This window comes from Phyllostomus discolor, chromosome 2, assembly GCF_004126475.2.
Source record: "Phyllostomus discolor isolate MPI-MPIP mPhyDis1 chromosome 2, mPhyDis1.pri.v3, whole genome shotgun sequence".
Taxonomy (NCBI): Eukaryota; Metazoa; Chordata; class Mammalia; order Chiroptera; family Phyllostomidae; genus Phyllostomus; species Phyllostomus discolor.
The window spans coordinates 187,687,035-187,714,690 of NC_040904.2; the positions used below are offsets into that span (position 1 = coordinate 187,687,035).

At 41.2% G+C, this 27,656-nt stretch overlaps 1 protein-coding gene across 2 annotated transcripts in view; it reads right to left on the bottom strand.

Annotated features, from left to right (window-relative positions):
* The window catches only part of DERA (deoxyribose-phosphate aldolase), a 101,770-nt gene that overhangs the window by 68,715 nt on the left and 5,399 nt on the right, over nucleotides 1–27,656 (bottom strand). For both annotated transcript variants that reach the window (XM_036019299.1, XM_028532891.2), the window contains exons 2-4: nucleotides 3,409–3,506; nucleotides 2,135–2,282; nucleotides 600–695 (exon numbers count right to left, since the gene is read on the bottom strand). In XM_036019299.1, coding sequence (XP_035875192.1) covers nucleotides 600–695; nucleotides 2,135–2,282; nucleotides 3,409–3,506 — 342 coding nt within the window. The remainder of the gene's footprint in view (nucleotides 1–599; nucleotides 696–2,134; nucleotides 2,283–3,408; nucleotides 3,507–27,656) is intronic.

Here is a 27,656-nt window from a genome sequence, read left to right on the forward strand (position 1 = left end):
GTCCCACCTTAGGATCCAACAATTGTCAACCACCTGCAGTTCCCTGAACACGCTTCTGCACCTGCACCCATGCTCATTCCTCCATGTAAAAAGCCATTCCTTATCAATACTGTAAACTCCTCCTTACCCCTTAAGACCCAGAGCAGTTATTTTACGGTCTTGATGAAGCCTTCCCTTACTCTCCATGTCACCAACCTCTGCAGAATAAATCAGTCCCTGCTCAGAGTTACAACTGTACCTTCCACATGTCCTTATTATCATATTTTTACATATATATAAAATATTACATATCTGGCATTATGATTTTTTTAACTTAACTATTCTTCCAAAACAACTGTTTTCTTAAGAACAGGGAAACAGTTCTATATTCTTGGGAATTAATATAATTCCCTTTAAGGGAATTAGTAATTACTTAATCAATAAACGTTAATTGCTACTTAGGAGGTAATTAATAAATACTAAAAAAATAAATAATCACAACCAATCAAATACATAAAACTAATTAAAATAATGGTATAAAACTATAATGCCCCAAGGCATCTGAGCAGAAGAGCTGGAAACATGCTGAAAGACAACAACAAAGGCCACGCCAGTCTTACCTGATGCCACAGGGATGTCACAGCCTGAAGCTTTCAGCGCTTTCACCGCATCACTCACACGCGCCGGGTAGACACAGACGGCCGCCGTGGTGATGCCTGTGAAGAAAGCAAGCACAGCAGCCTTCTGTACGAGAAGTTCAAGTGGCACAATGTGCTTTTAATTATTATTTATAACATAACACTGGCAGAAATCAAAGTAGGGAAAACAGTAATTCCCCTACAATGTCACAAAAAACTGAAAGGGATTTTATTTTCCACACTCCATTCCAGTTCAGTTCCCGACAACATGGACTGATTTCTCATCATTAATCGTCATAATAGAACAATTAAGATGCACTGTTCTTTGAAGTTAACATAACATCACTTTTTTAAAATTCTTAAATAATAAACTTGGTGGTCTTGCCTTAATCAAAATATCTTACTTCATGTAATTAACAAAATCCAGATTTGTACAGCAGTCAGACAGTGAATTAAAAAAACGTAAGTGAGCTTTACAGGATAGTACAGCAAAATAACATTTAACTAATCCTAGGTACCCTCTTTTGTAAGAAATCATACAATATAAATCTGGCACACCCAATATAAGGTGTAAGCTTTTAAAAAAATTAAAATTAAAAGACCAAATAGCCACTAAAAAAAAATAACATAAGACTCCTATGGAGTTATTACATTTTTTAGCCCTGCTCCCCCAAAGTCATTACCGTTCAGTGCTATTAATAGGTGCTGTTTTTACTGTCAACTCAAAAGAAACATCATAAATATTTTTCAAAAGCTATAGAGTTTTTGAGGTCTACAACGTATCTATGAATTACTGGCCAAATGCAACACCTCCAGTTGCACTCACTACAGACAGGTCCCTTCATGGGAAACCCTGGCTCCTAAGACCAGCCCAGCAAGTAACAGGGCATGGCTCCTTGGAAATAGCATCTCACCTTCCAGGTCTCGGCTTCCTCATTTAGAAATAAGGTGATCAACTCTCGAAGGTCTCCTCCCTTTCTAAAATATTAAGGTTCTATACTTATAGCAACTCTAGAAAGTTGCTGTAAGTTCTTTCATGTATACTATAAGAGTGAATGTAACTTTTTCAAAAGATTTAACCTCATGTACAAGCATGCAATATTTCCCATTTGCATTTTATTCTCAAAAGTATTCCATTTACTCACAGAAAATACTTTATGTATGAGATGTGATTATTAAGTAATGAGACTGGCTTTTCCACATGTGGCTAGGGGATCAGAATCAGTATTTTAGATTCACTAGATGGAAAATTTCTAAAACTGAAGAAGCAGAAAGAAAAACCAAGAAACTCTCTGCCAGAAACTTTAATCTATGATGGTAAGAAATGACCTAAACATAAGATTCAGATTCTTTCCCTACTGTTTTCAGAGACAAATCTCAATTATTTGTCTATGTACATAATTCTATTGTGGATTTTATTGCTGGTATCATTTTCGCAGCTGAATCTTAAGTCCTCTTAAATTGAGTCATCAGTATTGTAAAAAGGTAAACACCACAGATTATTCACAATAACATACCTTTATCGTGCATATTTAAAGCTTTTAAGAGATCTTCCCGGATTGGGTACTTGGCTTTATAACAGAGCCTTTTAACATTGGAATAGGTGTCATCGCCTGAAAGTGTAGTAAGATCTATAAAGGTAACAGCTTTCAGAAGCCAAGCAGCCTGGTTTGAAAACAAATAAAAATAAGGTTAAAATGAATCTGCAACCCACTTAGCAGAGAATCACTATACACAGACATGCATGTTAAAATCTGACATCTCTGCTACTGCAAGGCTGATCATTCTGTTACGATACAAACTGCTCAACAGTAACCAACACCATGAACATGATGTAGAATAAAATAGGAGGGGGGAAGAGGAGCCTTAATTTTTTTCTCTCCCATAGTCCAAATTTACATCCCTAATAAATCAAGTTTTCCCACACCTGACTTCTCTATCTCATTCAAGGGAGCCCTTCCTGGCTACCCCAAGGTGGGACAAGGTAGGAACCAGAGCATTTCTGTCTTACATTCTACCTCCAGCCCTGGGATCTCAGGTGAGGCATTATAAAAAGGCTCCCAAACTTAAACTTGGTTTGTTTCCATGTAATCCAATTCCATTTTTAAAATAATACTCATATTTCACAGCTCATTCTGATGAATTTCCTTTTCACTTTTCAATCAGAGTATTTCCAAGGATGACAAAACGTGAGATGTCACCTGAAAGGATTTGATCACAACATTTTGCCTCCCTTGTAAAAGGAACTCTCAGTTCCTTTCAGCCCTGTGATGCACAGCACGTCTTTGGTTGGTATCCATGGGAGAATGTGCTTGCCGCAAGGACTCCACAAAACATCATTTTCTGAATTTTGAAAAATGATTTATGAAAATTAATAGTCAGGAAAACACGATGGTCAAAGGAGGTCACCTAAGGGCCTCAACAGTGGGCACATCAGGTTTAGACGTTATGGTTGGAAAATTAAAATAGAAGGCATCCGAAGGAGGTATGTCTAAGAAACTGAATAAATGTGTTGAGAAAATATGCCATTTAATGCACTCATGAATAAAGATGCCTCAAAATCATTTGCGGCTTTGCCACTCAAGAGTGATAACATTTTTAACTTGTTGGGATAAATGTGTTATCTTTCTCCCACCCATCATCATCTTACATGAATTATTAAAATAAGTCATGGACAGCTGCAATCTTTTAAGTTTAGATGCATCTTGAGTGAAATTCAATACTGTGGCCTTGAGGGAAGAGCCCAGGCATTGTAAACCACAGGAACAGCGTGTTCGAGAAAAACCCTTACTTGCCACTCTTTTTTCACGGTTCTGCGCGCCTGGATTTGCTCTGCCCGCCTCAGAACTGCCGGTTGATTCACTTGTACTTTGGAGATCCAGCTGAGGTCTAAAGGGGAATGAAGAATACCTTATAAAGCTTAAAAATTTTATTAAATATATTCACCTATCTTTTACATGGTCCTTGAAAGGCTATATTTATCATTTGGCATGCAAGTTCTCGTAACGCCTGTTTCTTTTTCACACAACTGCAAATAAAGAGCCTTACTGAAAGAAGCCCAGGCATGAAAAGGCATACTTCATGTAAAGTTCAGTACATTCGGAGTGAGAAGAACGGGTACTGATTCATTACACAGACACATCTAACAATGGGGGGGAGGCGGGATGCTGTGTTACCCAGGCCACGTGCCTCACTTCTGACAACAAAGACTTATGTGTGAGTGCCCAGTCCAGGAGAGCAAGTGATTAATACATACTTAAGTGAATTAGTGTTGGGGCTTATAGGTATCCCTGATCACTACTCGCTTACTGACAAGATTAATATCTACTCTCTGCTGATATGCAACAGCCCATTCCTTCCTAAAAGGAAAATTTTTCAGAATGTATTAGAAATTACAACATTGATATAACAGAAGTCAGAAAATTGCAAACAAACAAGGTGCTTGTAATTCCAGGAGATCCCTGTCTCTGTTGCTTTGGTTTTGAATGTTTTCTCCTACCTCTATCTATCCTCCTTTCTCTCTGGTCGACTGTAATTTCTACTTTAAGACCCAGCCTAAGTGGTTTTCCTTGTGAAAACACCGTCAGCCCCCCAGACAGAGCCCCCAGTTGGATATACCTCTACTACGGAACTTGCATTTAGTTCATCAAGGAGTTGCAGTAAAGTTGTCTCTCGCACATCCTATATTGTGAGTTGTGACCTTATTCATCTTTGAGTGTCTAAACCAAACAGTGTCTACTGCATGGGTATTTCCACTGCATCCACCCACACTCTGTAACATAGACGCCTCACAGTAAATGGAGCATGGACCCATTTACCTTCTGTATCTAACCTCACCTCTGTATCCCTTTAGCAACCTCATGGTTTTAAACCATGTCTTAGAGGAGACTTAAAAGACTACGGTGGAAAAGGTTACTCATTAGGAAATGTGTCACAATCCAACAATTATTTACTTGATGATGGGGAAAACTGCTGATTGCATACTGTACTATGTAACAACACAAATATAAAGTATTTGCATCCACCACAAAGATAAAACCACAAAGAAAACCCGTTTCTACAAAAGACATTCTTTCTCTCTCATTTCCATTTGATTCTTCTTATCAATTTTAATGGTATAAAAATTCCAAGTTAGCATTTGAGTGATCAGTAATGATATTCTTGTTTAAATATCACTGAAGAAAGAACATAGTCTGGGTGCTTTTTTTCCTAATTATTTTGTTAGCTGAAATCATTTAACAGATTTTCAACATTTCAATCCATCTGCTCCTCAAAAACATTGTATGTTTTCCTGCTTGTCTGCTGAGCCAACCTCACAGAGAATCGGGAGTCTAAGGTCAGGCAAATGAAATCTGCCTCTTTTTGCCCCCACCCGAAGATTGTTTTGGTTCTTGGTAAACCCCACGGGAATGAGACCAGAGAGACACACTGGACTCAACCCAATTTATCAGAGACCTATAAGAACCTCTCTCTAACCAAAGGCAGGGGGGCTCTTTTTTTTTAATTACTAGTAATGGTGATCAGGTTCACAGTCAAGACTGTTTCAGGCAGATAGTGAAAATGAGTGAAGCAGGCCCTTGGGTGGAACACAATGCTCTCACCACCAGCTGACAGCGCTCGAAACATGGAAGCATGTGACAGTGGGGCAGGCTTTGAGGGGCTGCCCTTATTTCACATAGTCTTCCTGGGAGCTCCTCCCCAGCTCTTCTCTATTCCCCGCCCACTACCACCACTGCTGCCGGAGAGAGGGGTAGAGCAATCCCAAACTTCATGATCTGGCCTCGCCTCCCTCGCCTGCCCCATCTTCTCCCTCTCTGCCAACTGAGCATGTGGCACAGCCTTTACAAAGTACTGGGAGCTCACTGACACATGCTGTCTGTTCCGACCCTGGACCTGTGCACACCAATGGCTCCTTCTGTCTGGAATGCCTATCCTTACCCTGCCTGAATACTGAACTCTCACTCAACCTGTAAGACCCAGGTCAAGGACCTGAAGAGATATTTTTCCCAAAGAAGACATAGAGATGAACAGCAGGTACATGAAAAGATGCTAAACATCACTAATCATCGGGGAAATGCAAATCACAACCACAGTGAGATATCACCTCACACCTGTCAGAATGGTTATCATCAAAAAGAAGAGAAGTGTTGGCGAGGATGTGGAAAAAAGAGAACTCTTGTGCATTGTTGGTGGGAATGTAAATTGATACAGCCACTATGGAAAACAGTATGAAGGTTACTCAAAAAAAAAAAAAAAAAAAAGGAAGAAAGAAAAATAGAACTACCAAACGATCCAACAATGCCACTTGGATTTCTATCCGAAGGAAACAGAAATCACTAAATCCAAAAGCCACTAGCACCCTTGTGTTCCCTGCAGCATTATTTACAGTAGCCAAGACATGGAAACCACCTAACTGCCCACTGAAGAACAGATAAGGAAAATGTGCCATGTATATGTATATATGAAATGGGATGTTATTCAGCTATGGAAAAGGAAATCTTGACATTTGTAACAATATGGATGGACCTTAAAGGCATTATGCTAAGTGAAATAATTCATTCAATGAAAAACAGCCCTCACTGGTGTGGCTCAGTGGATTGCATGCCAGCCTTCGAACCAAAGGATCGCTGGTTTGATTCCCAGTCAGGGCACATGCCTGGGTTGCAGGCTGGGTCCCTGGTGGGGGCGCACAGGAGAGGCAACCACACATTGATGTTTCTCTCCCTTTCTTTCTCCCTCCCTTCCTCTCTCTCTAAAAAAAATTAAGTTTTTTAAAAAAGAAAGACAAATATTATATGATCTCACTTATATGTGGAAACTAAAAAAATAAAAACTTAAAAAACCCTGAATGCATAAATACATAGAACAGGTTGGTGGCTGCCAGAGGCAGAAGTTGGGTGAAATGGATAAAGGGAGAGACAAAAGGTACAAACTTCTAGTTACAAAATAAATAAGTCAGGGGGATGTAATGTACAGCATGGTGACTATAGTTAATAATGCTGTAGTATATATTTAAAAGTCATTTAAAGGTTCCCATCACAAGAAAAAAAAATTATAACTGCATGGTGATGAATGTTCCCAAAATTTATTGTGGTAATTATCTCACAATACATTTATCCACTCATTATGTTGTACAACGTTGTATACATAAAACTAACATGGCGTTATATGTCAATTATACCTCAATAAAAAGAGACTCAGTTCAAGTGTCACCTTTGCTGTGGACCTTCTCTGACCCCAGAGGCTGGGCTATTCTCGCCTCCCTGCTCTCCCAGCTTGTTTACAGTCTGCCTTCAGTACAGTCACCTTTGTTCTGGGTGGCACTGATTGCTCTGAATGTTTCCTCTGCCAACACATATGTAAAAATCCAAGAAAAGTGCTTAGTACACAGATGGCATTCAATAAATGAGCTAAATAGTCCCCAAGGTCAGGAAATGATCTAATTCTGGAAGTCTTTCCCAGTTGCTTCTTTAAAAAAAAATGCACTTTATTCTTTCCCCCCCAGCTTCATTAAGGTATAATTGACAAATAAAAATTGTATATACTTAAAGTGTGCAAGTTGATGTTTTGATATACACTGGAAATACACTGAAAATCAATCACCACAATCAAGGTCATTAATATATCCATCACCTCCCACATCTGCCTTGTTTGTGTGTGTGCTCAGAACATGTAAGACCTACCTTATAGTACGTTGCCAGTCCAAAATACAGTCTAGTTCACTCGAGTCACCTTACTGTATAATAGATCTCCTCAACTTCCTCATCTTGCATAAGGAGACTCTGTGCCCCAATTGCTTCTGGTTAGAAAGGACTTTTGGATGTCCACAAGGGGAGTTGGGACTGAAGACATTCCTGAACACAGTCACCTTAACAACTGATGTTTACTGCAATTCCCCACCAAGGGTGAGAACCCGTGAGGCCTACTCTCACGCTTCTCAGGTACCACTTTGCCAGAGGTCCCTGCAAACCATCTACTGGAGAATATAATACGATTCCTTCTCTCCCAATACCAGCCTCCACTGCTAAAAATATCATTAGTGGTCATAAAATTATCCAGCCCCATATTTAATCTAGCCACAAAATTTGCCTCTGTGACCTCCCATGGTAATGAATTATAAGTGACTATCTCATTTTATTAGCGCTTAATTTGCTACTCTTTAATTTCATCAAATAACCCTTGTTCTCATATTATGGGGTCTGGGGAAAAGAAAGGACTGATTGGCCTTTGTTATGCCCTTCATAATTTTAATATTTTATTCGAGTACCCTTTAGCGTCTCCTTTCCAGGAGAAGTGATTCTAACGCACACAATCTCATCAGGACCATAGAATCTGCTCTTACGGGGCCAGAAGGGGTTTCAAGTACACGTGTCTTTGGGGAGAACAGATATGAAACCATAATTAGAAGGCGATAAGACTCTTTTCTTAATACTCTCCACCGAAGAAAATCCCACTGTTTCTCTTAGTATATCATTTGGTGGCTCTTAGGCTGTCTGTTATATATTTGTTCTCAAACGCTCTTCTCACAATTATTTATGATTATTATTTTTCCTGTTCAAGTCTCAGTGGAGACAGAGATCACGTTCTCCAAAAATCTGTTTTGTAGCCTTTCCATCACTCCCAGGTGCATTTCTGTGGATATTTTTGTACTTCTTCACAGTATAAAACATGGAACACCAAATAACTGTGAAAGAAGGTTTACTTTGTATTTTGATTTTACCTTTGTTCCTAATGGAGAAGAAAATTGTGATGCTTTATTAGAGACTTTATCCCCAAAACTTTGGAAGAGTAAGAAAGATGAAATTCCCCATATTTTCTCTGTTCATTCTTTCTGGGTTTTTATATGCAACTGTACCACCCAAATCCGCTCCCTAGTGTTGGCTCCAGTCATTTTCTGGTATCTACTTTGTACAGTTTTAATCCCAGACTCTATTGCTATGAACCTCTTCCTAACTGCTTATTATTTCTGTATTGTTTGTTCTCAATTCTAATTCGCATCTTCCCAGGAATTACGCACACCCTCCCATATGTATGAGTGTCTAGCACAAAAATAGCTGCTCAGTAAGTCGGCTGCATCACAGTAAATTTATTTTTTACTTCAGGCACTGAAACAAGTGAAATAGCAACTTGATCACATCTAGTCTTTCAACCTTAGCCATGGAAAAGGTTAGCTTGGCTAGAAAAACAAAAACAAAAACAAAAACAAAAACCCTGGATATTAGTATACGCCTGATCCAGCCAGGCCCAGAAGATACTCGATTTATATAAATGAGCAGACTCAGCCTCATCTAGTTATTAAGCCAATAAGATACAAGACAGAGACTGCGCTGGGAGCCTGATTCTTACCAGAAGATGGGATCTACAACTAGTGTTCTTCCCAAGGCCTGGTGCCCAATAAACCCAGGGTGAGCCCACCACAGGGCATCTAGACCCCACTGTACAAACACAAGCCAACCCTTCTAACATTCTACTGTGTAAGCCCAGTCCGTAGAGTCTAGAGAGATGCTCCTGAACCAGGACACCAGCAGCCTGGCAACATACACTGCCACAGCACACAGAGCCGTGCTACTGTGTCATCTCCCCAGAGCCACTCTGCCCCTAACCTCTAATTCCCATCCCACATACATCACCAACCAGATCATTCTGCAGGATAGCAATCTGAGTTCAGGTGAGTAATGAGTTTATTACACCTCCTGAGTACTTCAACTTAAATTGCCGGCACCAAATTAAAGCCAACTTGACTGGCTAACTTGACCCTTGGCACTAGTCGTGTCTATTCCCTGCCTCCACCCTTCTTCCATCTGGCTGTCATCTCTAGTATGTCTTGTATCCGCGGCTACATGGGTTATAACATGGGTTACAACACTCTCAGACTGTTCGAGGAGTTGGCTAATGTCCAACGGATGGGCATGGACGCCCTAAAGGGCTCACCGAGGTTTGACTATGACCTCCATTTATTCATTCATTCAATTAATACTGAGGGGGTACCCGCAATGGTGCCAGACACTGCTGTAGGCTCTGCAGATCCAGCAGTGAATGAAAAACCAAAATCCTTACTCTCACAGAGCTTTTTCTATTGAGAAGAAACAGGCAAACATATAAATATATATTGAATATATTATATAATATATATGGGCTACATTGAAAAGTTACTTAGGGTAAGAAATGGATGCCCTGGCCAGGTGTTTCAGTGCTTGGAGCGTCATCCCATACACCTGGTGGGTTTGATCCTTGGTCAGGATCAAACATACCTAGGTCACAGGTTCGATTTCTGGTCAGGGTGATTATGGGCTTATGGGAGGCAACTGATGTCTTGATGTCTTTATGTCTCTGTCTCTCTCTCCATCTTCCTCTATCCATATCAATACACATGTCCTCAGGTGAGGATTTCAAAAAAAGAAAGAAATGGAGAATGCAAGGATGGGTAGCATTGGGGAAAGTCTCTGATAAGAAAACATTTGAGCAGAACCCAGCTGAAACAGGAAGCGAGCAATGAGGCCACTGCCCAGGGAAACAGTATTCCAGGCAAAGAGAAGAGCAAATGCAAAGGGCCTAAGGCAAGAGTGAACATGTCACATCCCAGGCAAAGCAGAGACCATGTGTAAGTGGAGGCCAGTAGGCAGTCGAGCAGGAAGTGGCAGAGAAAAAGGGAGAAAGGCAAGGGCCAGACCATGTAGTGAAATGTACTCCAAACTGAGAATCAGGACCCAGAGACAAGTCATAAAATCAAATCTGGCAGCTGCAACCAGGAAGGAAGGAAAGAAGGAAGGAAGGGAGGAAGGAAGGGAGGGAGGGAGGGAGGGAGGGAGGAAAAATATCAGTGTATGCAGTATGTAATACAGGAAGGAAGGAGGGAGGGAGGGAGGGAAGGAAGGAAGGAAGGAAGGAAGGGAGGGAAGGAAAAATATGAGGGTATGCAGTATGTAATACAGGTAGGGGCCATTTATGGAAGTTCTTTTTTAATTGCATGCATGTAGGTATGTACTGTGTGGCAATATCAAATACAAAGCCTATTGTGAGGCATGGCCAGTACAGTTAAAAAGCTCCTTAAGTAGGAATCTTTCAGCCTGAAAAGGACTTGAGGTGTGCAGTGGGAAGTGTTTAGAGAACTCTGAGCTGGGGGATAAAGGATTTGACTTATATTTTTTAAATGATTTTTCTAGCATGATGCTTTATTTTCTTTTTCCTTTTTTTTACATTTAATTTTTTTAAATATTAATGTTCGAATGCAGTTGTCTCCATTTTCCCACCACCACTTTCCCTGCCCTAACCACCCCCATCTCCCACCCTCAATCCTAACGCCCTCTGGGTAGGTTTACATTTTAAAAGAATGTCTCTGGCTGCTGGGGGAAGCCAACTGAAAGGCCCATGCAGGAGCAGGTGGTAGCTTGAACCCCACACTCCAGCGGCCTGCAGAGACTGGTCAAAATCACATCAGTCCACAACTGGCTGGAGCATGTCCACTCTGCCTTTAAAATGTGCCTTCAGATTCATAAGAGCCACTCATTTTTTTGGCGCTATTACTCTCTTTCAGGGAGTGAAGAGTCCAAGAAAAGTTGATATTACAGAAGCAGCTCCAAGGCTCATAAAGCACAAAATTCAAAAAATTTCCTCTGCTCTCTACCCATAAATATCCACAGAAAAGTGGAAGAGTCCACAGATCAGAACAACTGTCAGGACTGGTCTCTCTGAACCCTTCCACATTTTGACTGTTGGAGGGAAAGCTAACGACTCTTCCCAATACAGTCCATCTGCTGGGCTTTTCGTCCTCACTAGGGGGACCATATCACCCAGGGCAACCAGGACATGCCCAGTTGACATCCCCTGTCCCATCTGGTTTGGCATTTGTATTGAATATTCATTTTAAACAAATAAGCCAGTGTGGATTTGGTAGCCTCTGTCTCCTACCTACCATGGTCTCTGGTATATAGCATGTTTAAAAGTGCAGTGAACAGAGGTCTCACCTGAACATGTGGTTCACTCTCTAAGAAACCAAAATTTGTTCTCCACCCTCCCAAACATAGTAGAACTATCACTTCCAGTGTGCAGGGCATTCACTATTAACTGAGGGTATCTGGGGTATTTGTGACTAGCAGCAGCTAAGTTCTCCCGGTCCTGGGTCATGGTAGAAGTATGCAATGCTGTTGTTTCTCTGCAGCCATTTGAAATAGCAGCCAGCTGTGCTCCAGCCTGAGCCCAAAACTGCAAGACACACACACACACACACACACACACACACACCTGCCACCAGTCAGCAGGGTCATGAGAAGTGTATGAACCTGTAAGCTAGGCGAACACGGAATATGTATGAGGAGTCTCTTAGGTTCCTTGAAGTCAGCAGACTGGAAGCAATGCTTTGGTCATTTTTATATTCAATAAGTCTGAAATTATTTATTTGAGGTTAGGCTTTTCTTACTTTGAAAAGAAACTATCAGCAGCAGTGAACTCAGAAAAAGGTATGTTTAATGAAAAATTAAATTCTGAATTTCCATTTCTCAGGAAAGTTGATGATCTGTAATTTGCACAAAATGCTTTTCAACATTTATCACATGCCAGCATAGCTCCACAGAGATATCACTGGCTCCAAGAAGACCCAAATTTGCTAAAAAGCATCGTAGGTACTTCAAAAATTAGCCTGTGCCTGAAGATGACTAAAGATGACAACTCAACACAGCCTCAGAAGATACTTAACACAAAACTCTGAAGCCTGGCTTTCCCTTTGGATAAAATGAGTGCTCTAAATAGTGCTCATTTTACATCCAAATTTCCTGATGTGTATAAGAAATAAAACAGTAGCTATTCATTTTTTGGCTCCAGAAGCAGAATTTCACAAACAACTAGAAAATAACAGTTTTATATCAGAATGAAACGAAGATTCATCACACAGCTACTATTTGAGAAGAAAACTTAAGAGGGAGGCGTTATCTGAGGACAAGGAAGGAGGACTCAAAAACGCCAGAGACTGGGGAGGAAGGGTTGGCATCAAAGGGCAGGGAGAAAACAAGTGGCTGATTTAAAAACACAGATAATCAAACTGGAGCAACTACATTGCACTGCCACCCTTAATGACACAGTTGATGCAGGCCAGCGCTGTCAGTGGGTGGAAAAGACTGAGTGATAAGCTCATGGGGAAACTGGAGATTCACACGGTATTAGAACTACTGTCTCACACATTACTTGCAGGTCAAAATGGGGTAAACTGGAACTATAATCCCCTTAAACAAATGATCCACATCAGTAACAGCAGAACAGACACTGACTGTGTGCCTCACGACACGATGTAATATGAAATACACCACATCACCAATGATGTACCCCTACCAGAACGGTTTAATCTGAATCTAATCAAGTATATGGGATGGTTACTTTCATGTGTCAACTAGGTTGCCGGAGTATTCATTTAAACGTTGTCTCTGGCCCTGTCAAGTGGAGGTGCTTCCAGATCAGATCAACACTTGCGTCTGTAGACTGATGAAAGCAGACTGTCCTCTGCAGTGTAGGTGGGCCTCATCCAATCCCTTGAAGGCCCCAATAGAACAAAAGGTTGAGTAAGAAAGAATTCATTCTCATTCCTTCTCCCTCTCTCTTTCTCTCTCTCTCCCCGACCCAGTGAGGACACTGGTCTTGTCCTAACTTCAGACAGGAACTTACACCATTGACTCTTCTGCTCCTCCCAGACTGGAACTTACTCAGACTCAGCCTGGAACTTATACCTTCAGCTCTCCTGGGTCTCTGGTTTGCCTCCATAATCACGTGAGCCACTTTCTTACGCTAAATCTCTTTATATCTGTATCTTCATCCATATCTATCTAGTTGCTACTGATTATGTTTCTCTAGAGAAACCAGACTAATACAAGATACCACATCCAAATTAAAGGAAATAGAGAAGATAGAGAAGTTAAATGACATCCTAAGGAAATAATCTGATAAATCCACCAACTGGGGCAATCTATAGATCAGATAAGCCAATATCACCAAACTCCTTAAAAAAATGGATTCTGTTTCAAATTAAGGGAAACAAACACAACAACTGAATGTGATGCCTACTTCTCATGTTGATCCTGGCTTGCATGTGACAATGGTATATTATAAGAAAATATTTTTACTCCTTAAAAATGCAAACAAATATTTATGAGTGAAATGTCATGCTGATTATAATTTTAATTTAGAATATTTCAGGAGAACATTGCCAAAGCAAACAGTAAATTATTAACAACTGTTAAGTCTAGGTGATTGGTATATACCAGTGGTCATTATATTAGTCCTTATACTTTCCTGAACGTTTGAAATTTTTAGTAATAAAAAGAAACTATAAAACAAAAGCAAGCTAAAATAAATAACATCATGAATAAGGGAAACTATAACAGTCAGACTCCAAAAAGGCCTACAGTGACTCTCATCCAGGATTTATGCTCCTTCCACAATAGGCACTGACCTCTGTGACCAAGAAGATACTGTGGAAATACCACAGTAGATACTGTGTGACTTCCTGTGACTTCCTGTGACTACCACAGAAATACCACAGAAGATACTGTGTGACTTCCAACATTTGCCAATAAAGGACACTGTGGCTTCTGCCTTCCTCTCTTGGCTCACTTTCTCAGACAGAAGCCAGGTGCCATGTCATCAGGACACTCAAGCAGCCCTGGGGATGTCCATGTGGTGACAAGCTGAGGGCTCCCACCAGTTACGGGCACTCAACCGCCAATCACATGAAGGAGTCAGTCTGGAAGGCACACCATGAGATGGCTGTAGGCTGGGCTGATAACCTGACTACAACCTCACGAGCGATCCCCAGCCAGACCACCCAGCCAAGCCGTTTCCAAATTTCTGACCTACATAAACCATGTGAGATGATAAATGTTTACTGTTGTTTTAGATCGCTAAGTTTTGAAGCAGTTTATTTCATAGCAATAAAAAACACAAAAACCAACATGAAAAGCTTTTAATAGCAAACTGATTCACAAGTATAACATAGCAAATTACAAGCAATTTTATTTTCTTCTCAAAATTTAAAATGTACATACTTAATACTCCACTAATGCAAATGCCTAAATCAAATTACACTAAAAACTAGACTATACATTTAAAATTAGTATACTCTATTGTGTGTGGATATATATTATACATATATAATAATATAGATATATTATACCTTGCTATGGTCTGCATGCTTGTGCCCCACAACCCCCTCCAAAATCCGTATGTAGAAACCTAATCCCCAAGAAGATAGTATTTGGGGGAGGAGCTGTGAGGAGGTGATTAGGTCATAAGAGTAGAACCCTTATGAATGGGATTAGCGCTCATAAGAACCCAAAGAGATCCCTCTCTCATTTGCCACGTGAGGGTCCAGCAAAAAGTCCTAAAGGGGGAAGTGGGCCCTCACCAGACATTAAACACACCTACACCTTGATCTTGGACTTCACTGCCCTCAGAACTATGAAAAATAAATTTCTGTTGTTTATAAGGTACATGGTCTATGGTATTTGTTACAGCAGGCCAGACAGACTGAAACACACCTCAATTAAAAAACTACGGTGAAATTCTATATTGAAAGAACATAGCGATAGATGCCTGTTGAAAAACACAGCTTAAACATAAAAACATAAGAAAAATTCAGCTCAATTTATTTAGAAAGCTAACGTATTTTTGGCTTTTCAAAGTATCTTTAACTTGATGCCCATCAATTGCTTTTCTAAGCTCTCTTCCACAGAATTCTGTTAGCACTGAAAATGCCATTTGCCGTAATAAAACCAGTGTCAACCAATGGCTGACCTCTCTGGGGAATGAGCAGCAGCTTTCCACTCGCGCTCTTTTATGCTATTGTTTAAATATGTTTAAACCTATGGGAAAAAGCAATACTTTTTACTCTGTTGGCATTTTTCCTAAACTCTTAAGGGGAAACATTATAAAAAGGGTTTTCAGAAACGAAGTATTTCTACCAGGTTCCCAGTATGACACATTTCATTAACTATTTCAAAGAACTCTCAACCTGCCAGGTTGGGACTACAGAGTCTTCCTCAGCAATCCACATATCAAAGCCATCTGAGAAATGTACTCTAGGCTTGAATCAAGAAGTCAAAGAAAGAGGCAGTTAAAATATCCAAGAGTTTCCCACCCATTCAGTTTCTAATTTACTACACTTCCAAGTGAGCTTATTGTAGAACTTCAACAGCACAGTAGTTAACACGTCCAAACCAAGAGGCGGCCCACTTCAGCCTCACGCCGGGCTGACAAGGACATTCACGGGGGCCGCGTGGGGCAGTGGCTTCTCAATTCGAAGGGTCCCCATGGCCGAGGTTTACAGACAGAGAAATCAGAATAAAAACAACTGGACAGGAGTGGAGGTGGAGGGCACTAAGGGGCAACAAAATATTGTAGGAAGCAAAGAAAACTTGAGAATAACTGTAAGTAATGTCCTGATTCATAAACCACGAGCAGAAATCCATTACGGACAGAAAAAAAGGGGGGGTTCTATGGCAAGTAACATCACCGGGCGATCTGATTGTACACTACTAACTATACACCACTAGTCATGGTGAACAGCCCTGCCCCAGGCATACAACTTCTTTGGTAAAAGGTATTTCTGTTCCCCTCTCCCTCCTTATAAAAACCTCTCTCTCTACTGAGATGTGGAGATGGGCCTCGTGACACAAGTCCCTCAACTTCCAGGTAGCCAGTTGCCTTTACATCAGCACCTGCCCCTCATGTACTGGCTTTTGAAGCAGCAGGCAGCCAGACCTGCATTTGGTTATAGTTCTGTATGCAGCAGGGACAGCTTTTGTAGCACCCCAGCTGGGACAACGTGGACCCCGGGAAAGCCCAGAGAGCCCAGGCTGGAATCCCAGCTGACCTGTGTTCATGAAAAGTCCAAGAGAAGCCTCGAAAGACGAAGTTGAGGGAAATCTTCCTACCCCACATCCTACACCACCTCCCCCCGCAAAAAAATAAAACAGGAGACAGAAGGGTGGGGGGGGGATAAAATCAAAACATCTGTCTAAAAAATAGTCCAACATCCAAGGAATAGGAATTTCAGGAGAAAGTTAAGAACATGAAAAGGAAAAATTAATCAGAGAAATAATTCAAGAAAATTTCCCAGAACTAAAGGAAGCTACGGTTCATAATTAAAAGAACCCATCACGTGGACAGGGCAATTTAAAAAGTGTCCCTACACCAAAGCACACCACTGTGAAATTTCAAAGCTCCAAAGGTAATGAGAGCATTTTCAAAGTTCCAGGAAGAAAAGGAAAGGAAGCTGCATTCAAGAACGATGACACGAGGAGCATCAGGTCTGTCGAGACCAACACTGGACGGTGCCAAACACGATGGAAGAATGAACGCCTTCAAGTTCCTGAGGAAACAGAATCTCAAATCAGGACTCTGTACTCAGCCAATCCTGCAATTACATATGACTGAAGAATAAAAGCATCTTTTGACATCCAAAGCCTTTATTTTCAGGAAGTTGCTGATGGTTGTACTCCATCAGATCAAAAAGACAACATGGAGGAGGAAAACATGGGTTCCAGGAAGCAGAGGATCCACAGAGCAGTGTGACCTTCACCTTGGATGAAGGTCAAGGGAGAGCCCAGAGCACCAGAGGTGCAGCAGGCCTACAGGGAGGCAGGATTCGAACAGGAGAGGTGAGGACACTAGGGGCAATGTATTTTCCAGGAAAAATACAAAACTAATAAATTATACTATCCTTTTGTAGCAAAAAAGCAGTTTCATCTCTGACAGCTGGTGTAGGATTGAGTTAGAAGTAATTACATTGAAAACTAAACAATTCCAGAGAAAATAAAAATTTATTCAAAATATAAAATGCAATCATAGTATACCATATGGCTTATAAATTAATAGTTACACAGTCATAATAGAAACACTGAAAGTTTATCTAACTAAAATTGTATATAATGGGAGGATGGAAAAGGGGCGCTAGGAGAGGAAGCGGGGAGATAAAGTGCAAAAAGCTAAACCATTATGTTCCATAGCAGAAAGTCAATGAATTAAAATTTAAAACTGAAAAATTAAAAATAACAATAGAAGCGTGTTATTTTGAAACAGGGAGTTAAACACTAGAAGCAAAGACTGCCTCTGGGGAGTAGGAACCATGGACCAGAGGAGTGGGGCAGGAGTTGGCTGTATTAACTGTCCTAGACATGCCTTCTTAAAGAGTATATACCGTATATTCAATAAAAATTACAATTATATGTTAAATGAGAGGAGGGCAGCATTTTATAATTAATTAGGATGAATACCAGCAGGCCTTACGGTGTACAATAAAAGAAGTTGGGGAGCACTCTTTACATTTTTTTTTAATTTTTAGAGAGAGGGGAAGGGAGGGAGAAAGAGAGGGAGAGAAACATGGATGTGCAAGAGATACCTCAATCAGTTGCCTCTCGCATGCCCCCAACAGGCCCGCAACCCAGGCACGTGCCCTGACTGAGGATCAAACTGGCAACCTTTCAGTTCACAGGCTGACACTCAATCCACTGAGCCACACCAGCCAGGGCTTTTTTTGTCTTCTTAAAGGGACCTTCTCCCAAGATTAGGTAGGAGTGAGAGTTTGAACCCAAGATTGACACTAAGAACCAATCTCACCTCAGTATTTATAAACTACTTAATATTTATGGATTATTTTATTGCTCTCATAATTCTCCCAAGAGATTTGCTTCCAAGCACACATCCAACATTAAGGGTCACTGATTATTTCCCAATAATTTTCTAAGTTCCATCCAGCTATTTCACTTCCTCTCTATTTCAAAATTTCATTAGAAAGTACACCATCATGCTCCTAAAAGATGCAGCTTCTCCTTCCTGACAGGCCATCGGGGCTTACATTCTGGACTTCACATATGGACTTACAGAATGACTAACATCTCAGTGTTTCTCTGAGGTTTCCTCACCCAAGGACCTTTTTTTTTCCATTACTTTTAGAGAGAGAGTAAGGAAGAGAGAGAGAGAGACACATCGACACAGGAGAGAAGCATCAATGGGTCACGTCCCATGCATGCCCAGACCAGGGGTGGAGGATCAAACCCACAACCGAGGTATGCGTCCTGACCGGGAATCAAACCAGCAACCTTTTGGTCACAGAAGGACTCTCCAGTAGAGTCAGACAAGCCAGGGCATATTTGAATTTAAATATGTTAAACTCCTGAAAAAAGGAAAAAAATAAAAGATGTTAATGGGAACTTCATGGTTATAGAAAATCTGTACTTACTTTTCCAGAAACCTGGTTCCCATGAGCACTGCCCGTACTCAAGGTCCTGCTCTCACCACACAGTACCCCACTTAAATCTCACTTCAGGAAAAACCCATCGTCAGTCATTCGTACTGTACCCGTGAATTTAAGGTAATATATAACTTCTCCCAGGAACATTGACTTTTATGCTTTACCTCTAAGGTAAGGTACAGTAAATTATGAATGACGTAGTTTATGAGGGTGTTAACTAATTTCCTAAAGTTTGTGAGTTCACATTTATTCCTGACACTTAACCTTTTGGGCAAATATTTTGTAAATGACCAACTGAGACTCACTACTATTTTGCAATTAAAATTTGTATATTTAAATTTTGAAACCAATGCCTACTATCCCCCAAAAAACATTGCTAGATCTCAAATAATAGTGTATGAGCATATGTCTGTGATTACTTACTTAAAATAGTCACAGGATGGTACCAATAAGACTCACTGAATGAACACTGACTACAGAAGTCCAATATCCAAGTAAAATAGGAATTTCAGGAGAAAGTTAAAAAAATGAAAAGGAATGATCAATTATCAATTAATTATCAATTTTCAAAGATGATAATTACAAAAATAAGTTAGAAAAATAAAAGAACCTGGGATGGATAAATTCCCATCTGGGAAGGAAAACTACGATGATAAATACCTTTAATATATTCTCACATGCAGGAGAGCAAATCACTAGACAGGTGTTGGGAACCACCCTGACTGGCATCAGAAGCTGAAACCCCCGCCTAGGCTAAGGCTAAGGGAACGCCCTTGGAACCGTAAGCCAGCAAGGAAACAAAAGCTTATCTCCCCGGCAGTAATGCTGCTTCTGCTGCTTTATTCATAACTGAACCCCAAAAAGCTTGGTCGGTTAGCCAAAGACGGGTAAGATTCCCCACGGGGGAACGACCTAAGACAGGCACGATCACTTTGGGAAGCCCCCCAAAAGAAGGACTTGGGGGGCTGCAGCAAAAGGGGGTGATGGATCCTCACTCCTCGGCTTTGACATAGCCTGAGTTCTCCTGTCTGGGAGAATATCTCCTTATCTCTTGGTTGCCTTAGTTCCCTTGCTCCACCTAAGCCTGAAACAATGACAGGGTGGTGCAGCTCTATGCTGAAAAGGGTGGACTCCCCGGGTGATCAGGCCTAAGAAAGAACATGTAAATTACTGTGAAACCTTCTTTGTTTAGAATGCTCTCAGTTGAATGAGAGGGGTCCAAGGAGGAAGTTAGCTTGTTCCTCAAAGTCTTACAGCTCTTTGACCCCGACTCAAAATAGACTGGCAGAGTTCCTTGTTTTCTATAGTTCCTTACTTCCCCCTAATGAGTACTGTAATTTACCTGAATTATTATGCAAAATGAGCCCAATAAAAGCAGGTATGGATGGTAAATCGGGGTGCTCCCCACTAGGGGGGGGTGGCCATTTCGTCCCTACTTCCCCACAGAAACTAGTTTGTCTCTGTGCATGTTTTTTTTTTCTTGCGTGTTTTTCGACGAGCCATCCACAGCATTCCATGATCACTGCTGGCCGGTGACCCACGCATCAGACAGGTACTGAGTACACATCTAGTTTCAAAGCCCACTGCATCTGCCCAAACGCAGCAGCTCCCACTGCCCCAGGTTCGCTGGGCTTCTCATGATTCCATGTTATTTTCCACTCAGCAAATACCCCTGTTCACAATCAATTCGTCTTTAGTTTTAGGGTCAGAATTTTCCAACATTCCTGTTGTGTCTTGTGAAAGGGAAGGGCAAGTGATTGTTATTACAAGTCACTTCCTTTCAGGCACCACACCAGTTGCTCTACTTGTAAAATCTCATTTAATCTTCACAATTACTCTATGACTTAGCTTTTATTCACCCCATTTTTATGTGTGAAAACTCAAAAATTCATAATTAGAAAAATCAGGATTTAAACCCCACAGAGTCTGAATTCAAAGTCCAATTTCCTTTCAAAACAGAAGCTATATTTAATTAAACAGGCAACCAACATACATATCTTTTGCAGAAAATTTAAATCTAGGTTGTCTAGAATTGCACAACCAAATTTTCAATCTTGAACAAGAGATCCTCCTTTGAAACTGAAATAAACTAAGTTTTGAGAGAAAAGTAAAAATAAACATTAATGTATAGCTACTATAAGTACTATTCTTTTTTTAAACCCTCACCTGAGAATATGTTGATTGATTTTAGACAGAGGAAGGGAGAGAAAGAGGGAGAAACATCAATCCACTGCCTCCCATACATGCTCCAACCAGGGATCAAATCTGCAACCTAAGTATGTGCCCAGACTGGGAATCAAACTCCCAACCTTTTAGTGTAAAGGACAATACTTCAACCAACTGAGCAACCTGTCCAAGGTGGTACTATACATGTCCTATGTCACCTTCTCACTACCCTTTGATTTGCAGAAAATATCAAATGCTTCCCAGATCCCTATTCACCACAGCCTCATGCTATTCCACTATTGCCTTTATCTTTGGTTAAGTATATTCTTAAGCATGTGCAGAAGGAGCCTGGAATGTAGGTGTACCCCTTTAACAGCAGACGTCTAACATGTGCTAAAACGCCCTGACTGCAAGCAGGCATGGCCTGAGTAGATGTTGTCTCCCAAAACAAACAAACCAACCCCCTCTGCATGATGGAGCACAATGACTGCCAACACCGTCCGGGAATAATCTGTTCAAATTGAATGTGAGTGGAAATCACCACCTGCTGGGAGCTGACTCAAAAGGCTGCTTCCCACAGCACCTGACCTTCCGCAATTTCTCCTCAGGAAGAAGTTCTTTTGTGGCACAGGTTTTGACAAGGTGACTGGTTTTCCCTGTGCTTTCAGATGCTCTGTGACAAACCATCAAAAATGTCAAAACGCCACCGCCCTACTTTGAGAAAGAAGTCACGAGGTGCGCCAACTCCAGAGCTGGTCTGAGTCAGGTGTACAGTAACATCTCCGGCCACGGGGCGCCAGAAGCAGTCCCCCTCGTGGAGCTGAACAGGAACACAGGCTTCCCACCGGCCGCTCCACAGAGCCAGGTGGCCCTGAAGCAGTCGAGGAAGTGACATGATCGAGTCAGCTCGCTAAAGGAGCTGGCTCTTGTCCCATTTTCAGGGAAGGCTACTGTCTGCATGGAGGGATTTCACAGCTACAGATTCAAGGTCCACTGTACAAGACAGAGTGAAGAGAAATCCAAATGGCAAGATTTCAGGCGCAGCAAGAGGGATCCCTGCCACCCAACATTCCCTGTGGTTAAATATTTCATATTGTACAATGAAAGTGTCATGCCTTGGTACTTATTAAAGCCACCTTCTCCGGGAAAAAGTAGCGTTTTATCAGGGGTGCCCAACCTACAGCCCTCAGGCCCCATGCAGCCCAGGGTAGCTGTGAATCCAGCCCAACACAAAATTGTAAATTTACTTAAAATATTATGAGATGTTTTTGTGATTGTGTGTCACAATGTATTTAATGTGTGGTCCAAGACAACTCTTCTTCCAGTGTGGCCCAGAGACACCAAAAGGTTGGACACCCCTGCTACACCATCAATCTCGCACACAGTGGTGGGAAGTGAATTTTCTGTTCTCCTCCCAGACAGCTTTTAAACAAGGGGAAAGGCACCCTCACGGTAGACACCTCGCCTTGCCCAGTGTGGCTCAATGGGCTGGGAGTCTTCCTGCAAAGCAAAAGGTCGCTGCAGGTTGGATTCTGGTCAGTGTACATGTCTGCGTTGTGGACTCTGCCCTGATTGGGGCACAAGCGAGAAGCAACCAATTGATGTTTCTCTCTCATACCTCCTTTTCTTTATCCCTCCCTTCCCCTCTCTCAAAAAGTAAATAAATAAAAGTCTTAAAAAAAAACAGTAGACACTTCATAGGTAGGGAAAGCATGCAGCAAGGGGCAGTACATCCAGAGGCAAATTTCCCCTTGTAAGGGACATCCCTGACATCAGGTGACCCCCAGTTAGTCAAGGGCTAATGATCCAAAGAGGCTGATCTGGGCTGTTGGACTTTCTCTGTTCTTTTTATTGCTTGCCCACAGCACATCTACCATATAGTCCAAAATGCAAATATATGAAGAGTTGAAAGTCAATCATTTTTTGTTCTAAAATTTTTATAAGAGGGAACGAGGAACAAGAAATTTAAAAATTATTAATTAGCCCTGGCTGGTGTAGCTCAGTGAATTGAGCGTGGGCCTGCGAGCCAAAGGGTCGCTGGTTCAATTCCCAGTCAGGGCACATGCCTGGGTCGCAGGCCAGGTCTCCTTAGCCCCAGTAGCGGGTACAAGAGGCAACCGTACATTGATGTTTCTCTCCCTCTCTTTATCCCTCCCTTCCCCTCTCTAAAAATAAAATAAATAAATAAAATCTTTAAAATAAATAAATAAATATTAATTAAAATAACACTTAGAGATTATTTATAGATTTCCTATGTACCTTTACTTCGGGTTTCAAATTAAGACAGTTAAATGAGCAGCTGGTCATATATGGAATGTGAGGTTAAACGAATAACTAAACCATGAGTACATTTAGAAAGAGGCAATGTAACCTTCAGGTTAAGAGCAGTCCCTAGAGTCACACAGCCCAAGGCTGAGTCCCAACTCACCCCTCACTTGCTAGCAGCATGACCATGGGCAAGGTGCCTTACCTCCCACAATTCAGCTCCCTCACTTGTAAAGTCAAGACAAAAACAGCATTGGGACTACATAAAGATGTTGGGAGATGTAAAGAACAGGCTAACACATGTACTTAGCCCAATGCCTTGCATGTCATAAGTACTCAATAAATGTTAACATGTATCATAATATTCCTATTACTATCTTCATGAAGGCAAGAGGATCTCCCTTTTAAAACCTCTTAAGTAAATCAATTTTAATTCTGTTAGCATGATAATAATCAAGTAGTTACGTAGCAATATAATGTTTATTTAGAGATTTATTTCAAAGTAGTATGGACAAAATCACATGATGTCTGTCACTCTCCATTTACTTGAAAATACCACAGCACAAAAGGAGGGCTGGTAAGCAACTGTGGCAAAATCAGCGTCTGCCAAATCTGGGGGACAGGCATGCAAGCTCATCACACCCATTTCTGCACTTCTGTGAACATTTGAAAACCTTCAAATTAAAAGGTTAAAAATAACCCTGACCAATGTGGCTCAGTTGGTTAGGCACTGTGCCCTGGGCAAAGCCATAGGTCACTGGTTCAATTCCCAGTCAGGACACATACCTGGGTTGTGAGTTCAGTCCCCAGTTGGGGTGCATACAAGAGGCAACTGATAGTTACTTCTCTCCCTTTCTTTTTCCCTCCCTTCCCCTTTCCCTAAAAATAAATAAAATCTTTTAAAAACAATGTTTTAAAATTAAAATATATAAAACAAAATGTTAAAAACAATCAGTTGGTCTGTCAATATACATTTATTGAGAACACTCTAAGAGCCTAATACAGGTGCCATGAAATTAACCATTGTTTAAAAAAAAAATCAGGCAGGCATTGTCTTTACCTTTCTGGCATGTTGCCAAGAAGCAAAGACTACATAAAGAAAAGAGCTCTGATCTATAAGGAGAGGTTCCAGAGTCTACAGAGGGGTTTATGCACCTGACTCATCAGAAAACACCCCGGCACCCTAGGCCTTTCTCAGCCAGGGTTCATCAATGAACCAGAGAATTAAAAAAAAAAAAGATATGAATGACTATTTTCTCACTCCCCTCAATGGAAAACCAGGACCCTTCCAGGTACATGAGAGAGAAAGTGACTCACTGTTTATAACAGATGCCCTCGGCCAGTGAGGCTTGAATCTCTTGCAGACTCTAATGGTGGAAGGCTGCTGGAACCTCCACTTCGAACCCACTTGTTCTTAGTTTACTCACCATTCTAGTAACCTCTGTTCTCTTGTTTCTAGCCTAGTGCCTGCTGGAAAGAGCAAATCGGAAGGTGGGAATCAATACGAGAGAGGAGTCGCAGCCTCACTGCAGAAGAGGGCCCAAAAATGTATTAAAAATACACTCAGTGAACCGAACAGCAGAGCAGCCCAGCCACTTGATTAGAGCAAAGAGGCTCTAAAAGCCTCAGGAGTCCAATTTGTACCTTTAATACTAACAGTTAATGATTAATAATAAATACTTACAATATTGAGCACTTGCAAGGAATAACATGCTTGTAACAATGACCCTCCAAGTCACTGAAAACAGCGAGATTCCACCCAGCGCACTCTGCCTCAGACAGGGACTGAGCCCTCCGAACTCCATGTCTCCGTGGGAAAACACTGAACAACCTGAATTCCCTCCTCTGTACTTGTGCTTTCTCAAAAATTTCTACGATGATTGTGCATTACCTTCATCATCAGGCAAAAACAATTCTTAAAGATATTTAATTTTAGGAAGATTTCATCCCGATGCATACACTTTAGTCTTTTTTTCATATTTGAAAGAGTAAAACCTTCACATTAATTTGTTCTCCAAAGCTCACAGATAAGTATGCCACTTAGGGACTAGTTATTATCCTTGGTGTGAAGGAACATATATCGAAATGGTGAGAAGAAAATTTACAGAGAAAAAATTCAAAATAATATGGCCAGGGCTGGGACCAAAATGCCAGGGTCCGATCCTGAGTGTTATGTATCCGTTCCAGGTAAACCATAATGCATGAAGTGAAGCATACAGGGCCCAGGACAGATTCCCTGACCTCCATTCTGTAGGATGCCGAATTTCAACTTGTTCTGTAAAAGTGACTATTGTAAAGCACCAAAAACAATCTATCTTTCTTTAAGGAAGTAGGGAAAACTCTGCTATTCTCTGCGACATCTTCGGTATTGTTAGCACCAGTGCCTATTGTATGGACTCTCATGCTCATTGTCACTGTGTCCCTCAGCTTCTATGATGTGATTACTAGGGTAACATTACACCCAGTCCCAGTGTTCACCTGCAGACTGACCCTGGGATGTTTTTCTTCCTGGTGCCAGATCTACGGAGGTGTTTTTACTCATAATAACACATCTCAGATCTCTGCCTAGCTCAAGAGATTTCCCACAGTATTTTTAAGTGATTATTCAAAGGTTAATACTAAATGCAAGGTTGGCTGGTTCATCACTTGCAACAGAGCAACTGCATCTCCCGATGTTGAGCAAAGTCTGCTTTCCTCGCCCCAAGAGCAGCAGCAGGAGCCTCCCCGGGGAGATGTCAGTTTGATGAAAGGAATTTCTCGGTGGGAAGGCCCCCCAACTTCCGCCCCGTCTCTCTCACGAAGACCTGGATGCACCGAGTACACAGTAGTCACTCCACACACGTGTGCTGAATGGAAGAGTTTAAGATTACAGTGACCACTGCGCCTCCTGAAGAGTCAAAGTTTTTTAAAAAGGAAAATAAACTCTGCTCATAAAGGTGTAAGACTAAACTACTGAGTGGGGCAAAGTTGTGAGTATATGAAACAGTGTTTTGGGGGTATTATTTATTAATTATTGTTATTATTTTACATATGAACAACTCTAAATCTAATTGTGCCCAACCCTGAATGTTTCTTGTTTCTTCTCTGGAAAATTATCAGAAGCATTTAAGTTTTCCTTACACACTGAAAAAATAATAATAATTTCCCTCAAAACAAAATATACAGAGCTGAACTCCTAAACAAGTACAAATATAATAAGGATTGCTACAACCTACCTTCCTCCACAACACAAACTTATTCATTTCCAAGGAATCAGGATTGTGCCTTTTTTCCATCAAAACACTTAACTAAATTACTTTTTCTGGCAAGCAATTTCACATCTTCAGGTAATGGGAGATCTTTAGGGTCTGTTCCCTCTATAACAGAGAATGAAATGCATATCATCTTTGGATGGTATTGTACTAACCAGAATTAAATGTACTAACTAATAAACTAACAAGCCTGTTGGAACAAATACAGGAAGAAAATTTTTTTTTTGCTAACAAGTGCTATTTTAGCTCTTTTCTAGTTCCTGTTCCTGCCCAGATAGGAGCTGACCAGCAGCAGGAATTGGGCTGACTCGGAAGGACTCAGCATACTGACACCCGGACTGTGGTGGGGACCAGACCTGCCTGCACTGCCTGCACGTCCCCACTTCCCTTCCCTGTCCTTATAAAAGCCACCCGGCTTGACCAGAGATGTTAAGATGGGTTTCAGGACAGGAGTCCACCACCTTCTCAGGTCACCGGCCCCTGAATAAACCTCCTTCTCACCAGCACCACTCTCAGAGCACTGGTTTCCATCTAGGCACGCTTCAGAACCTGTGTTTGGCAGCACCTTCAGCCCCTGAGACCAAGGAGAGATACGCCCACGTCAACTTCCAAAATCAGCAGGAAGGACACTGGTTATATTTTTCCATCAGCCACTGGCATTATTTGAACAAAATATGCACCTTGGTTGAAATACAATGCACCGTTCAGATATACACACCTGCTTAACTGCCTGACCCTCCTGATTTTTCTGATTTCTAACTCATTTTAACACATTACTTTTTTTAATTATTTTTATTGTTCAAGTACAGTTTTCTGCCTTTCACATTACATATTTTAATCAGAAAATGAAAGGCTAACTTCTCCCCAAATTAGCTCGTTGAAACTTTGCTAACAAAATATTAAAAAATACAACAAACATATTTATACAAAGGTAAAAGTGACTGAGATGGTTTATCAAAAAGTAATATAGAGTAATTCAGAGAATCTCTGATTAATCTGGGAAACTCTACAGCTTATTGCAGGGTCCTTCTGAATGTGCAGTGTTCACGAAAACCATCTGGGAAGCTTGTGAAAATGCAGGTTCCTGGGCCCCTCACATTACTGTGGATAGTTAAAACTACAGTG